This window comes from Cydia splendana, chromosome 9 (assembly GCF_910591565.1).
Source record: "Cydia splendana chromosome 9, ilCydSple1.2, whole genome shotgun sequence".
NCBI classification, from domain to species: domain Eukaryota; kingdom Metazoa; phylum Arthropoda; class Insecta; order Lepidoptera; family Tortricidae; genus Cydia; species Cydia splendana.
In genome coordinates this window covers 11,261,152-11,278,259 of record NC_085968.1, presented here as the reverse complement: position 1 = coordinate 11,278,259, position 17,108 = coordinate 11,261,152, and the positions used below count along the sequence as shown (strand labels likewise).

Sequence of the window (17,108 nt, the reverse complement as noted above, 5' to 3'; positions counted from 1 at the left end):
CAAAATTAGAATTTCGCGCCTATTTCTACTGACAAAGTTGTTTTACCGGCTATAGATTTAATAGATTAGTGTCGGTGTTGCTAACGACAACACAATTTTATTTTCACCTCAGCAGCTCGAACAAGGGTACTTTGCTTCTTAAAAACAGTGAGCAAAATGCGATTAGGCTCACTGAGTCATTTCGTCTTACTCAGTGAGCAAAATCGCATTTTGCTCACTGAGTGAGACAAAATGACATTCAAGTGACCTTTATAGTCAAATGTCATTTCAACATGCGGGGTCTAATACAAGTTCGATATACTTGGGTTCTATTATCTCTGTCCCTCTAGGTATGTTCTCACTGCTTAGGGTGAAAAATTTTGTGTACTAGACGAGATCAAAGTTATTTACATCTCGTGCGCTTTTGAATCCCTTACTACGCTCAAGATTCTAAATTAGATTCACTCGCTACGCTCGTGAATCTATTATAGAATCTTTCGCTTGCACGGGACTCAAAATATTAAGTACTCGAAGAAATATCAAACTTTGATCTCTTGTTGTACAAATAACTATTTCCTCTACAAGAGTTGTGTTTGGATGCGTGGCGATTCGCCACATCAGCCAGTTTGGTCACTGAATTTTTCTGAACTTCAAATTCAAATTGTCTATGGGAGGACAACTCTTCGCACTTACTTTTTTTAGCCGCCTTTTCTTAGTGACGGAAATGGCTTTCCAAACTATATTTACCCCGAAATAATTTAGGGTGTATCGGGATTAGTATACTTTCTATCCCTAAACTTGGCTGGCAAGAAAATCATTATATTACTAAACGCTTTGGTAGGATGACAAATCAATATTATGCTTCTAAACTAGTCAATAAATAAGCGCCCATATTTTTTTTTGTCAGGAAGCCATTATTTCAAAGTTAAAAAACTAAAGTAAGTTAATTAAACCCAAACCTCTTTGCCAAGCGATTTGCACGTCCTTGCACATTAGAACTGGCCGTCGCGATTAATTGGGTGCCATTTGAAACGCAGACTTTATTAAAAAAATATAACCACTCACATGCTTGATATTTTTCAGTGACCTCTATTATTATTATAAAATAAGGGTGACAGCTGGTAGCTACAGTTACCAAAAGCAAGTGAGTGGATAAGGACAAAAAGCGCTGGAATGAAATAGCGGGAATTAATATTACAATTCGAAAAGAAAAATCCCTGAAAGTTTTCAAATCCGTAGTCAATTTCGTAGTACGAACGCTAATGGCCTCTTTGAAAAAATCTTTAATAATTATTATTACAGGTTCAAGCGTACGACGCAGACGAAGGTGTGAACTCGGAATTGACGTACACTTTAATAGACAAAGAATTTGGCCGCGCCGAGATTCCTATCACCATAGACCCGCGCTCTGGCTGGGTGTACACCAACAGCCTGCTGGACAGGGAGGTGCAATCCAAGTATCAGCTGCAAGTAAGTAACACGTGTACCCATTGTTCTGTATATTTTAATCCACCAAAGTGTTTCGGATTTGAGGTTCTGTTAAGTAGAAGATTTAGGCTGAGGAAATGTGGAAACAAATAATTGCCTGACAAATAATTTATAATAGCCGTCATCAATTCATTATTTTTACGTTCAAGAAACAATCTCCATATTCGCCAAGCCTAGGGCTCATTTAGATGATGCGAGAACATTACGGTTTTGGATCGGTCGGTTGAATTTGACGTAACCAACAGTCCGCAATGTAACTAAAAGCGCATGCGAGTTCGCGCGCCGTCTAAATCAGCCCTAATGTGTCAAAATATAATCATAAAACGCTTTGACCTAAAATATAATTAAACGAATTAATCAATGAATGGATTATATTATATCAATTGCACAATATAAATTTTCGAGTGAAAATTCATACTTGATTGTTCTTAGGTAACGGCTACCGACGGCGGCACACCACCACGCTCCGCCACCGCTTCAGTGGTGGTGGTAGTCCAGGATGTCAACGACAACGACCCAGTGTTCTCACCAGCCCAGTATGACGTGCAACTGGCAGAAGACGAGCCTCCAGGAACGCCAGTAGTGACCGTCACCGCCACGGACGCTGATGAGGATAACAGGTAAAGTTAGCCTAAGATGCAAAGGGTCGTTATGTTCTCGCGACATCTTTGTTCCTCAGCAAGGTTTCTGGCTCCACAGTAGTTCATTCTCCAAGGTTCGTCGTACGGAGTACCCGCAATAGTGTCTATGCTTTGCATTTGGTACAGTCGACGTCAAAGATACCTATGTTTACGCTTTTGCACCTTACGCCTGTGGTAATAAGGCGAAAATTGTAAACATATCTGTACCTATCAACAGCAACTTACTCTCGGCACGCCTACTACGATCAACGCGTATAAGGCTATAATTTCGACAATCATACATACTTATACTTTTACCCCCTTGTTCAAAAAACTTTACGGGCCTGATTTAGTTAAATTATGTTTTATCCTTTTCTTACAAATACATAAGTCAAAATGACAGATAAAGACAAACGATTCATAGCTAATTCAGGCCAGTCACGCGTTTATGAATAACGCCATTAGTAGATAGTAGCTGCAATAAATGATTGTAAAGACAAATATTGAATACCTATTGATCCGTTTCTTGTTAGATGACGCAATTGATAAAAACAATTTTATTCACAGGCTACACTACGAAATCACCGGTGGCAACACTCGCGGCCGCTTTGCCATTACCTCTCAAAACGGACGCGGCCTTATCACCGTAGCTCAACCGTTGGACTTCAAGCAGGAACGGAGATACGTCCTCACCGTAACGGCCACTGACAATGGCGGCAGATCCGACACTGCGATGGTCCATATCAACATTACTGATGCTAATAACTACGCGCCTGTGTTTGAAAATGCACCGTATACCGCCTCGGTATGTATACGCATCCTTAATTTTTTTTTTCCTAAACCGCACAGAACGATCAAGGCTTCAATGCTTCGTGTTATCTACCAGGAGCAGAGATAGACGTTACGTGACCACCACTCAGTAATAATGTCAGTAACGCTTACATAGGTTACACGTGATTGTGTTTTTTTCTCCTAATGTTGTTCCATATTTTTGTAACAGATTTTCTTTTCTATGTACCTATGTCGTGGATTGGCTAAACTGTTACTAAACAGTCTTTTATAGATTAGATTTCCAGACCCGTCAAATTGGTTTTCTTATTGCAATATTCCTCCGCAGGTATTCGAAGACGCGCCGGTCGGCACGACAGTGCTGGTGGTGTCGGCGACCGACAGCGACGTGGGCGTGAACGCACAGGTGTCGTACACCCTGAGCTCCGAGATCTCCAACGAGGCCGTGACGCACCACGAGCAGGAGTTCGTCATCAACTCGCAGACTGGCGCCATCACTACCAACAAGCTGCTAGACAGGGAGACTATGAGCGGTTAGTGCCATATTATAACAGGTTTTTGAAGTGAAAACTTCTTTAGCGGCGCTGTGCACTTTTTGTGATGGGGAAAAAAATGTTAAACTCGTAACAGGCTCGTAAGACGGACACGTGACCTGATCGAAAAACTGTTACAATGAGTTTTTCTTTATTGATTTAGATGCCATCTAGTGAGTTTCCCTCTAACTGGTACTAATATACTAACAGTGATGCGAGTACTAAGAGTGATGTGCTTAGGGGTTTCAAGTAATGCGACGAAATAACGCTAGATGGCGTTAACCTCAATTATACACAGTGCGTCATTGAGTTTTCACTTCTGCCGGCACTCCCGGAGTGCAACCCGCTGTTTTTTTTTAGGAGACATACGAATACATAGAGATACAATTCAGTGTCAGGTAGAGTATAGACATTTTAGTAAATGTGCGGTCTGCGTGTGCTAGCCACAGATCGGTAAACCGCAGCTTGCAAGTCGCGAGTTCTTCGCGACTTCGCGAAACGACTAACGAACTGATTCAGGTATAATATTTAAAACCTGTGTACCGTGTTTAACATTTGAAAGCTGTGTCGAAACGTCGGTAATTAAAGGTAACAAATAAATTCGCGATAGACCCGGTTATAAATATGATTTTATTTGACTATTTTAGGTAGTGAAAAGCCCGAAAATGTACATTTACACCGACCATTACCTATTCATGATTCTTGGAATTCTATAAACTGTTGATTTGGAGTGATATTATAGTGCCACATATTTTTCTGAAAAATTGGCCTCATCAACTCATCATCTACCTAATCAACGCAGAGATAACTGACGCCCCCTGCATTTGTTCGCGAGACAGCTGAGCTGACTATACAACAAACTTTTTAGCAAATTTCTAACTTTTCCCTTTGGTTTCAGGATATTTACTAACGGTAACAGCGCGCGACGGAGGCGTGCCGTCCCTGTCTGACACGACGGATGTAGAAATATCCGTCGTGGACGTTAACGACAACGAGCCCGTGTTTAAGCAACAGCTGTATACAGCCAGCATCATGGAAGACGCTTTAGTTGGTACGTTGACCTTTTTAAAGTTCCCTAATAACAATTTAAACCTTCAAAACTTTGAATTGTAGATATCGGCTGACGCGGCTAAGCGCGGAGCAAGCAAGTATTGGCGTCACGATTAAACGCGTTACCGCTTGCTTCCTGTCACCTTAGTTTTCTATATTGCGAATTAACTGAAAGACGAAAAAAATGTTAAATCACTATTTATTCATTTCAGGAACTTCAGTAACCCAAGTAGCAGCAACAGATGCCGACGCCGGCTTGAACGCGCGCGTGCATTACGAATTGGACCATAAAGACAGGGAGGAAGGCTCATTTGTGGTCGACCCGGCCTCGGGGGTCATCCGCACGAACAAGGCTCTGGACAGGGAGTCTGTGGCTACGTACGATTTGAAGGCGTTGGCGATAGATGGGGGCACACCGCCGCAAAGCTCAACGGTATGTAATTCACTGATTTATAATAGACCTTACTTCGTTGTGATAGGAGAGATAGTTGCAGTTTTTACATATGTTTGTTTTCTTCCAGGTAATCGTGCACATCAAAGTGGAGGACATAAACGACTCGCCGCCCGTCTTCGAGAGTGACTGCCTCACGTTTTACGTGGCCGAGAATAGCCCTATCGGAACTACGGTGGGCGAAGTATATGCGCGCGATCCTGACGAAGGACCTAATGCTGTGGTGCATTATTCCATTAAAGGTAGGTAACAGGAGAATATTTTTTTTTTTTCATTATTTTTTTTATATATTCTCTACATAATTTAAATTGAAGCTTGAGACTCAGACCTCAACGCGATATAATTTTGCTAACTTGTTTACTTTGTTACACAATTATTTTTTCGGTTATAATAGTCTATCTTCCTTTCTTGACCGTCACCGTAGGAAAAAAGACGTATATGGGAAAATCTTGACACTACCTACTTACTTGTTAGAACTAAGTTTCCACATTGTACGCCTCACTGAGGCATGAAGACCGTTGTAAATTAAAATAACATCTCTGTAATGTATGGCCAACAATAAATATTTTGATTGATTGACTGATTGTCAATACTGAAATTTGGTATTTGCCTTAATTTGGCAATTAAATAATTCTGGACTTTGGAATAAACTAACTCCTAGGAGTAAAAACTTGCTAACCAAATTGCTTCGCTAACCCGATAGCGCATCGTAGTAAAGTGAGGTTAACTGGAAGTCTTCAATAACTTATATTTTCAGGCGGCGACGACTCCAGCAGCTTTTCCCTCGAAACCCGCCAAGGCTCGGACAAAGCAGAACTAGTCACAATGGTGGACCTAGACTACGAGAGCCCCCGCAAGAAATACGAACTCATCATACGAGCCGCCAGTCCGCCGCTGTGGAATGACGTCAGAGTGGAGATACTGGTCACGGATGTGAATGATAACGCGCCTGTCATGAAGGATTTCCAGATCATTTTCAATAACTATAAGGACTGTTTTCCTGTGGGGCCGTTTGGCAGGGTGCCGGCTTATGATGCGGATGTTACTGACAAAGTAAGAAACAAACGTTTATACTCGCATTGTCAAAGAATTTTCCGAAATAAAACCTTAATGTTCTAATTCCTTACGTAATGTATTATTGGATGTTTTAAATTTTTTTAGGAACAATATCTGAACAAGCACTCTAACGCCTTGACAATAGAGGCGTGCTCAGATATTTATGAGCACCTTGGCCGCTCGAATATATCTGATGGCGATACATTGTATCATACTTATTATTTGGTTTCAAGCTCACATTCCAATCATCATCATCATCATATCAGCTATTCCAATAGTAAAGTAAAAATCGAATGCCACCACACCATAAATAACCTAATTTTAAACTTTATTCTACAGCTGCAATATCGGATACTATCTGGCAACAACGCAAACCTGGTGTTGTTGAACGAGACCACTGGCTCCATGACGCTGTCACCTCAACTCAACACCAATGTGCCCAAACTGGCTACAATGGAAATATCTGTTACGGGTAAGTTCAATCTTTGAACTAGCATTTACTTGTACTTGTATATGTCTTGACATATTTACTAGAAATAGTTAGAGTATAGTTTTAATTTTAACCTTTTGAACGCCACAGACGGCAATTGACGTCAACGCAAAATCGTGACAACGACGCCAAAGACGGCATTTGACGTCGATCGTTTTTTGATGAAAATCTACTGAAAAACACCCCGCTTTTAGGTTGGCATTATTTATTCACAAAACTAAATTTTACCCCCGTGACGTCAGTGGTACGGCAAATGGATGCGCCGTTTGGCGTTCAAAAGGTTAATGTTTAGTTTATTTATTTTGTTAAGACTGTTTTGCTTTCAATAAAACTCAGAAATAGGTTGCCATTCTTTTCAAAAAACAACGAGGGTCGCATTTAATACATAAATGAAAACAATATACTGTTTCTGTCTAAAAATCTCGTGTCAGAGAATATTTCTTTTCATCACGCACCCTTCTAAGAACCAAAATATTTGATCTATGAACTATGATCTATGAAAGTGATTATAATTGTCTTTTCATTATAATATTGAGATTTATTATTTATGTTTATTCTTAATTATAATAAACAATGAATAATATTTAATGTTTTAATCTAAAGCATGGCGCAGTCGGTAGGATCGAACATCTTAATAGACTTCAATATATACAAAACAAACAATTAAATACCAATATTTGACTTATTTTCTCAGACGGCGTAAACGAAATAAAGGCAATGATGCAGCTCTCCGTCCGACTGGTCACGGAGGAGATGCTATTCAACTCGATCACGATCCGTCTCAACGACATGACGGCCGAGCGTTTCCTGTCGCCACTGCTAGGCTTCTTCATCGACGGTTTGGCGGCCATCATACCTTGCCCTAAGGAGAACATCTACGTGTTCAGTATACAGGTGAGAGGATCAACAAAGTACGCCTTATAAGAGTAAAGACAGAGAAAACGAGTCACGGAAGAGATGCTATTCAACTCGATCACGATCCGTCTCAACGACATGACGGCCGGGCGTTTCCTGTCCCCACTGCTGGGCTTCTTTATCGACGGTTTGGCGGTCATCATACCCTGCCCTAAGGAGAACATCTACGTGTTCGGTATACAGGTGAGAGGATGAACAAAGTACGCCTTAGAAGAGTAAAGACAGAGAAAACGAGTCACGGAAGAGATGCTATTCAACTCGATCACGATCCGTCTCAACGACATGACGGTCGGGCGTTTCCTGTCCCCACTGCTGGGCTTCTTTATCGACGGTTTGGCGGTCATCATACCCTGCCCTAAGGAGAACATCTACGTGTTCAGTATACAGGTGAGAGGATGAACAAAGTACGCCTTAGAAGAGTAAAGACAGAGAAAACAAGTCACGGAGGAGATGCTATTCAACTCGATCACGATCCGTCTCAACGACATGACGGCCGAGCGTTTCCTGTCGCCACTGCTAGGCTTCTTTATCGATGGTTTGGCGGCCATCGTACCCTGCCCTAAGGAGAACATCGACGTGTTCAGTATAAACGTGAGAGGATGAACAAAGTACGCCTTATAAGAGAAAAGTCAGAGAAAACACTTAGACGCCTGATGTACATATTATGTAGCTGCAAATTTGGCAACTGACGTATATGGCGCTGTTAACCCTATAACTTACGTTACTTACGCGGTAATTAGTTTCTCAAACTCTAACCCCCTTATTCATAAAACTTTATGGGCCCGATTTAGTTAAATTATATTTTATCCCTTTCTTACAAACACATAAGTCAAAATGACAGATAAGGACAAACGATTATTAGCTAATTGAGGTTTGTAGCGCGTTAATGAATAACGGGGGTAACAATTTACAATCCAGTTACCAAAAATCGTAATTTCTTTTTAATTTAAATGAGCATTTTTTCCAAAAATGTTTTCCATTTCGCAGGACGACACGGACGTGCACGGCAATATCCTGAATGTGTCATTTTCGGCGCGGCGGCCGCACGCCGAGATCGCGGTGGACGGACACAGTCCACACTATTCGCCCACGCACCTGCGCGAGCGCGTCTATCTTCACCGCAGTACGCTCGCCAGGCTCGCCACTGTACAAGTAAGTGGCCTGAGAGGATAAATGTAGTATCGACCACAGCAGCCTTAATGTCTTGGACACGAAATATACGCTCCGAACCTGCGTGTGAATTGAATGCGTTTGACTCAGTTGTTACCGTCGTTGCAATTGCTTCGAGTAGGCCACGCTTCTTGAACTTTTCCTAATGGGAAAAGCAACTTTAAATTTAATTGTCTATGGTATTGTCGAATTCCATACAAAAAAATTAACGAATGAAAATACTTATTTATTTGTGTATCACATTAACCAACAAAATGGTGGCTCTCACCGTATACTTATACATGTTTCACTCATACAATGAAAGTTCATTCTATTCATGCCAGCTTGCTTGAATCAACCACTGTGACTTTTTTTTAATTCAGGTCCTGCCATTCGACGACAACGTATGCGTCCACGAGCCGTGCCTGAACTACGAGGAGTGCCTGACGGTGCTCAAGTTCGGCAACGCGTCCGGCTTCATCGCCAGCGACTCGGTGCTGTTCCGGCCCATCTACCCCGTCACCACGTTCACGTGCCAGTGTCCGCAGGGGTTCACAGGTAACTGTCAACTCAGATCAGGCACCATACACCGGATGCGTAGTTAATACGTCTCCATCTGCACACGCCCGGCTCGAGTTTAGAGGAACTGCAGGCACATGTGTACTGACCTTACATAATCCGCAGTGTTCAAGGAAGAGCAAGGCACGTGCTCTCCTTGTCGCGCCTGCATTACTCCAACTGATGATATGGTAGAGTGCATGCAGAAGACTGGCTATACGCTGAGAGAGCACCAGCTACAATGGCGCCACTACGTGCTTTTTGCTTTAAGGTGCTCACGCCGCGGCCGCTGGTTTTTTGCCGAAGAGTATCGCTTTTTAGTGCTTGCTGAATACCACGCTTTGGTGTTTGATGTCTGAAATTAATGAGTTCAATTCAAAAACAACATGCTCACGTAAAGTATATATAATAATCATAGTATATGACTGGGATTCACATTCTGAGCAATTTTTACAAAGAAGTAAGCATAAGCTGTGAAGCATAAACTAAACCACATTTGTTATAGGATCGCGAGAACATTACATGTGCGACACGGAAGTGGACCTGTGCTACTCATCGCCGTGCACCAACAACGGGACGTGCATTCGTCGCGAGGGTGGATACACTTGCGTTTGCGCTCCCGGTTTTACTGGTAAGTTATCTTAAGAATTGTTATAGAGGGCTCTTAGATTAAGGGTGCGTTTCGACCAGAGATGTGCGGCCCGATTCTAACTTTAAGATAGTTTAGTTTAGTTTAGTTTGTTTATTAACCATAATGTAACATGATCATTACATGGTAAGTCAGCATTTCACAATATTATACTTAAAGAGTATGAATTTACAAAGTAAATACGCTTAGTAATAATAAAAATCTATTTACAATTTGCGTCAATTAAAATATTTTTTAATAATAAATATTCAGTAATCGAATAGAAGGCATGGTTTTGGAAAAAAGTCTTGACTGTATTTTTGAATAAATTAAAAGGTAAATCCGTGACATTTGTGGGCAGTTTATTAAATAGCTTTATTTTTATGAAAATTCCCTGTTTTTGACACTTTTTTAATCTTAGTGATGGAAGTATTAGTTTGCTATTGTTTCTCGTATTATAATTGTGGCAATCCGAACGCTTAAGTAGAGTGCTTGCTTTCTTGTGAATTTCTAACACAGAGTTGTATATAAACAATGATATGACCGTCATTACTTCAAGCTTCACAAAGTAGGACCTCGCAGATGTGCGCCAATTTACTCCGCATATTATTCTAATCGAGCGTTTTTGTAGAATCAATACCCGGTATATATCTACTGCATTTCCCCAGATAGTAATCGCATAAGTTAGTACACTTTGAACATAAGCATAGTATACAGTTTTTAAAGTTTTTAGGTTAACTAGGGGCTTTAGTTTCAACAATGCGTAATTAGCCGATGCTAATCTATTACAAACTTTGTCAATATGCGTGCTATGTGTTAGTTGACTGTCAATTTCATAGCCTAAGAAACATGTATTGTGAGTGTACTCAAAGGTGGTTGTTTCATTGGTTTTTCTTGAAAGTGTCTTGTAGCTTACAAATGTACTTTTATTTTTATTTAAAACAATGCCGTTACATTCAAACCATTTGTGTAATAAGTCTGTGATGCATCTTAGGTGTCTTTCCATTGATGGTTGATCTTTGTGTCTGACTCCAATATGTGTGTCATCTGCAAAAAGGCTGATCTGCGCCCATTCTGGTATATTTGAAGGCAAGTCATTGACATAAATCAAGAATAATACTGGGCCCAGAATTGATCCCTGCGGTACGCCTATTTTACACATTTCAGGGGATGACACATTTTTTCTAACTTCAACCACTTGCATTCGATTCTGCATGTAACTGACCATCATTTTTAAAGCTATGCCGTCAAAACCATAGTGGTGTAGTTTGTGAATGAGAATATCATGCCGTATACAGTCGAAAGCTTTAGATAGGTCGCAAAACATGCTTGCGCATTTCTGCGACCCATCCATAGACTCTAATGCAAAATCGACGACTCTTCTTATAACCATGGCTGTGGATTTCCCTGTTCTGAAGCCGTATTGGTGGTGTGAGAAGAGATCGTGGTGTTCAAAAAAATACGTTAATCAATAGATCAAGAAACGATATGGATTAGATATGTCAGTGTCAAATGTGACGTTTCTTCAAACAAATACGTCACTTTTGACACTGACACATCTAATCCATATCGTTTCTAGATCTATTAATTGACGTATCTTAAAGTTCGAATCCGGCAGGTGTGATCATGCGTTGTGAGGGATGTGTTTTTAAGAGCCAGTATAATCACTGCACGCTGAGCGAGGAAAACAAATGAAGTGATTCTGTTGGCTCTTAACTTAACGTTAACACATCCCTCGCAATGCATCCTCGCACATCTTTGATCGAAACGTACCCTTAGAGCCATACCCTTTTCTGGTAGAAAGACACACACATTAGATACCTAATCCCCTTAACGTCACGTCGAAGATAGCTCTACATGTTTCGTTTGCGCTTTGAACTCTTTACACGCGTTTTAATTAAGTATTAAAATTTTAATGCCTGAGTCTCACCAGGCCTCCGTCACACGCTCAAGGCCACGCGCTATATGCCTACCGCTCGGCGTATCGTCGACGATACAACCGACAGAGGGCCGCCGAACGCCCACCTGAGCGCTCGCACCGCACGTTTCCCGCGCTTACGCTTCGAAATGCCGAAACCACGTAATTATTGTGCAGTAAATGGGTGTAAAAGTCAAAAAACAAAGGAAAAAGCCTATAATAAAGATTCATCTTTTTATGGCGGGCTAAAGGTCCCACCTGAAACGTTTAAGAATTATATTGAAGGGTTAGAAAAAGTATTTTTAAATAATAATAATAAATAAGTATTTTTGACGACGTAATAATTAATCGGCCTGGTAGCACCGTATTACAACTTTAAAAACCGTTGATTTTCCGTTGCTTTGCTCCTGAGTATTTATTAAAATTATTTACGCAATTTAGGATATTTACAACTATAAAATTTAATAACAGAGAATTCCGAGAAGGGAAAAAAATATAAATCATTATATAAAACTAAAACATATTTGATTGACTAATAAAAAATATGGTTGATCCGCAACATTCGTTTTATTACAATAATCATCATAGGTAGATGCCTACAACCCTAGCGCATTCTTACGATGACGCGTTAGCACGTGACTCGCACGGCGGGCAACACAGTCTCGACTCTTTGTGCGCGTACTTATGGTACATTTCTTCTTGTCCTGAGCAGCAGGTATTATTATTAAGGTTTTGTAGGCTATTATAGCGTAGGTATTTTCGCTTTTGTTTGGGAATGAAGTATCTGTTACGTAGTAACTATTTATTAATCTGTGGTCTCACGGAAGTTTGTTCTTAAAGTTTAGCTATAAAATGGGATCTAGAAGGCAACATCATGGCAATGCGTTGCAAGTTACATGTTGACGTTTAACCCATTACTTAACTAAAACAACTCCCACTGATTTTCATAGTAGATAGTTAAAAGACCAACTATTAAGTTCTCCAATCTTCCACAGGCGTTAACTGCGAGACGATTCTAACCAAAGCTTCCTGCGACCTAAATGGCGACGGGACTGTCTGCCGCGGCGGCTCCCAATGTGTGCCCAAACGAGAAGGCGGCATCTTGTGCCAAGGATGCACTATCGACGTAGCCTACACCACGGCCATGTGTGAACTGAGGGCCCGGAGCTTCCCGCAGTCGTCGTTCTTGACGTTCCCTGGGCTGAAGCGGCGGCATCGAGTACATTTGAAACTGAAGTAAGTAACCACGTTTAAGACAAGATTATTTGTCTTTTCTGTCATTCTACGCTTCGGACCCCTGCTTAAAATGCAACTTTTGGAATGCTTCGCTCTCGCTTCAATGTGTTGCATTTGGATTGAAAAGGGGACTTAATTTATATCCTTACATAGTACCCCAATGATGTCGCTGGCCTAACCATTCTATGAAAATTTTTATATTCCACCGCGTTACCAACTTTTTGCGGCTATCATTATTACACAGGGAGCACCCAATTTCTGATGTGTGGACTTAGAGACTTTTTTGTCTCACCTTATGTTAAAGTTATCTTCATCAAACATTAAACGTCATTTTTTTCAGATTCGCAACACAAGGCACATCCGGGCTGCTCCTCTACAACGGCCGGTACAACGAGCGACACGACTTTATCGCTCTCGAGCTTATCAATAGTGGAGCAGGTCGTGCTGGCGGGGCGGGTGTACGCTTCACGTTCGCTCTCGGCGGGGGGAAGGCGGAGGTGACCGTGGCCGGGGAGGTGGCCGACGGCATGTGGCACACTGTCGAGGTGGACTACTTCAACAGGGTGAGTACAGTAAGCGACAAGACAGGACAGCTCCCTAGAGGTTATTAATAGCGGCACGGGTCGCGCTGGTTCGCTCTCAGCGGAGGGAAGGCAGAGGTGGCCGTGATGGGGGAGGTGGCTGACGACATCGTGTTAGCGAGACAATGCAGCCTGCATTGTAATCATACCGGGAACCAACCTATTTTAACATTGAAAATGATTTTTTAAATTTCAGAAGTGTCCAATTTTAATCATTAGAAGTAAGACAAACAGAGCATCTCAGGCCTCTGCGGTAAATTTTTATATAACCTACTTCTGTATTTCGATAACAAGCGATCGATGATCACATAATAACTTATACTATTTTCAACAGACGGCAACTCTAATACTGGACGACTGCGACAAGGACTTATCCATCGCCGGAGCAGCGGACTTCGACATCAAATACGCTTGTGCGAACCAGACCACCAAGATACTACCTCCTCGCTGCGACATACCTACGGAGACTTGTCATAGGTATAACGATTACAGATATCTGTCATGTCACTTCCTGATTTGTAATTTGTAAGTTAGGTAACTTCAAATAATTTCGTACGCTAATAAATCAAACATCGGATTCTAGGGGACAAATTGTATGACGGGATCCCTATCCGTGATACAATTTGCCCCCTAGAATGCGATGTATGCTAATAATTTATACTAATGCATTTTTCTTGTTTAGATTCCTGGATTTAACTGGGCCGCTGCAAGTTGGCGGGCTACCGAACATTCCCAGCAGTTTCCAAGTGAAAAATAAAGACTTCGTTGGGTGCATCTCGGATTTCCATATCGATCATCGGTTTATTGACCTTAACAGGTAAAGACCGAAATTTGGATTTGGGCTGGGAGATTAGATTTACCTAATGTCGTCATTTCTACAAGGACATAGCGATACAATTCTGGAAAATCTCTTTAACACCACCCATTACGCCACGTTCAAGCTTACAACAATGAAACAGTTTATTAACGATTATAGCATTCACTCATGGAAAACTCTTCGAATTATTTGAAGCATAAACTTTTTAAACTATCACCTTAATTTGTTTACGAATCACATTTAATTTAACGTTGCCATTGTTTTGCGAATGTTACAGTTTCGTGGCAGATAACGGCACCATCGCGGGTTGCTCGCAAAAACGCTCGCACTGCGACAACGGGCCGTGTCACAACGACGGCGTGTGCCGGGACCTCTGGGACACGTACCTCTGCGAGTGCACCGAGGGCCACACTGGCAAGGACTGCTCCGAGAGTAAGTAGAATCGTAGCTTTCCTCTTCTTCGCCTTCTAGATACCTTCCCGTTTTAAGATTTTTTTCAATTATTTGGTAAAGCTTTGAAGGTATAAAACATATTTTTTTGTACAGCAACGGCACCACCATGGCGCTTCAGCGGTGACGGCATGTTGTCATTCAATCCGCTGCTGCGACCGATACAGCTGCCGTGGCTCAACGCGTTGTCGCTGCGGACCAGGCAGCAGGACGCCTTCCTCATGTCCATACAAGTGGGGCAGAACAGCTCGGTGTTTCTTAGCGTGAGTCATACTCTCATTATATTTGCCCAGGACATTAGGGTCACGAGTGCCTAGGTAAACTGGGTAAAACTCTAAAAATGTTATTAAGTAGTTTTGTTAAATCGGAACTACCTCTTTAATTTTCTAGTCTACCAGCATATTAATTTGTATAACGTCCAGGGCTCGGAACTGGTTTTTTTTTTAATCCTAAAATAACCCAATACTTTTAATTATTTTATGCTCTTTACGTAGGACTGAATCATGTATTTAGGTAACAACTTCGTATTGTTAGATTGTCCTATTAAAAATGAAATAATAAACCAAAGAACGAAAAATAACGTAATAATACGTAATAAGTGTTTTTGTATGAAGAAAAAACCGGTTCCGAACCTTGGTTTTTACAAAGGTCGTAACGCTCAAACAAAAAATGTTTTCGATCTCTACATATTTATCTAAATTATTCAAGTGACATTCAAATTTGAACATCCTATATTATAAACCACAGATAAGTTTCAAAAATAACAACAAAATTTTATCTTCCATAGTTGAAATCCGGCCTCCTCCACTACTCATACAACGGTGAAACGATGTTCCTGCCAACGACAACCCTAGCCGATGGCAACTGGCACCGGGTCGAGGTCAAATGGCTCGGTACCGACATCTCCGTCACCATAGACTATGGGCTCAGGACCGCGCTGCTCCCGATGCTGGCCAATAAGGTCCAAGGACAGTATGTTGGGAAGATCCTGATTGGCGGACCGGACAGTACGGCTGGATTGCTGGCTTCGGACGTAGGGTACTTTGAAGGTTGTATACAGGTAAGTTGAAGGAGTGGTCTCTAATAGTAGACCCGGTTTATTAAATAGAAATTGTGTTTCAAAATAACTGCTATCTATGTTTTTTTTTTATAATTAGCTGGTACTTTATTTCGTGCATGGTGTGAAATAATTTATTTTAAGTAGAGGAAACTTCCCTATTGTTTCAGGATGTAAGAGTGGGAACAAATCAAAACTTACTCAACCGGCCCACTACGATAGAGAACGTGAAAGATGGATGTCAATCTAGAGCGGACTGTATGCTGTCTATCTGTCCGCCTTATGTAAGTATTGATATCAATATATATACAGTTAAATGTATTCGGGTAATACTAATACTTCAGACGATCGGGTAGTCCCGAAAATCACCCATATTTAATTCCATCATATTATAGTCCATTTAAGACATCATTGATTTCTTATCAAATTATCAATGTAACTAATAGGGCGTATAATTTCCCTTATTTATTCATCATAAACGTACTCAAAAACCACTTTTTTGATCACATTCATTGTGTCTAAAATCGATTTTTATAATGACTTTTGCTCTCTCTTAACTACAACTTCATCTCGGTTGTCTCGTTCACTCGTTTGCAATTTCTAACTTGTCGTAACCTGTTTAGAGCAAATGCGAGTCATCGTGGGACGCGACAACGTGCACGTGCTCCCGCGGCCGCTACGGGCCGCAATGTATTGCCGCATGCGACCTCCGTCCTTGCGGCGACCACGCCCGCTGCGAACCCGCGGACACCGACAAGGGCTACCAGTGTGTGTGCGACGACGGATACCTGCTCACTAGTGAGTTTGCCTAAAACTTAATTATTATTAGCTGGTATAAAAAAAAACAACGGGTTGCACTCCGGGAGTGCCGACAGAAGTGAAAACTCAATGACTACTCCAAAATGTCTGCAGCACTAAGCACTATGTATAATTGACCCATCCTCCTTTCTATTGAAAAACTTTAGTTCCGAAATTGCTGGTCAGTGAGCTTAAATTTGTAGCGTTAATTGTTTAAAATTCGAATAGAAATTGTAAAGTTACCTTGCAGACCTCGCATCTAAATATATTTGGTCATGATATTTTGAGTTTTATTCACAAGTAAGTACTAGAGTTCACTTTTATTAGCGATTTCATCAAGATGTAGTTTTATTGAATTATATTGGAGTGATATAAAGTTAGAATGTAACTGTGAGATCCTCGTATTTCAGCCCGTACAAGATTAGAACATTGAGCTTTATTGCTTAATATAAAAGTCCAGTTTTAAATAATTGACCTGATTATGATACGTTATGACTAAAGTTCTTTGGTGAATAACATTGTCCGTCACACATAACATAAAGTCA

General features: G+C 41.1%; 1 protein-coding gene across 1 annotated transcript in view; it reads left to right on the top strand.

The window, feature by feature from the left end:
* Positions 1-17,108, top strand: part of LOC134793512 (protocadherin-like wing polarity protein stan) — a 79,510-nt gene that overhangs the window by 39,278 nt on the left and 23,124 nt on the right. The window contains exons 9-30 of the mRNA XM_063765089.1: positions 1,282-1,449; positions 1,900-2,087; positions 2,655-2,892; positions 3,205-3,409; positions 4,308-4,460; positions 4,672-4,892; positions 4,981-5,152; positions 5,668-5,963; positions 6,306-6,438; positions 7,151-7,350; positions 8,359-8,523; positions 8,904-9,078; positions 9,584-9,709; positions 12,620-12,860; positions 13,201-13,423; positions 13,776-13,918; positions 14,124-14,258; positions 14,536-14,690; positions 14,805-14,971; positions 15,496-15,768; positions 15,936-16,049; positions 16,389-16,563. Of these exons, the coding sequence (XP_063621159.1) occupies positions 1,282-1,449; positions 1,900-2,087; positions 2,655-2,892; positions 3,205-3,409; positions 4,308-4,460; positions 4,672-4,892; positions 4,981-5,152; positions 5,668-5,963; positions 6,306-6,438; positions 7,151-7,350; positions 8,359-8,523; positions 8,904-9,078; positions 9,584-9,709; positions 12,620-12,860; positions 13,201-13,423; positions 13,776-13,918; positions 14,124-14,258; positions 14,536-14,690; positions 14,805-14,971; positions 15,496-15,768; positions 15,936-16,049; positions 16,389-16,563 (4,066 nt within the window). The remainder of the gene's footprint in view (positions 1-1,281; positions 1,450-1,899; positions 2,088-2,654; positions 2,893-3,204; positions 3,410-4,307; positions 4,461-4,671; positions 4,893-4,980; positions 5,153-5,667; positions 5,964-6,305; positions 6,439-7,150; positions 7,351-8,358; positions 8,524-8,903; positions 9,079-9,583; positions 9,710-12,619; positions 12,861-13,200; positions 13,424-13,775; positions 13,919-14,123; positions 14,259-14,535; positions 14,691-14,804; positions 14,972-15,495; positions 15,769-15,935; positions 16,050-16,388; positions 16,564-17,108) is intronic.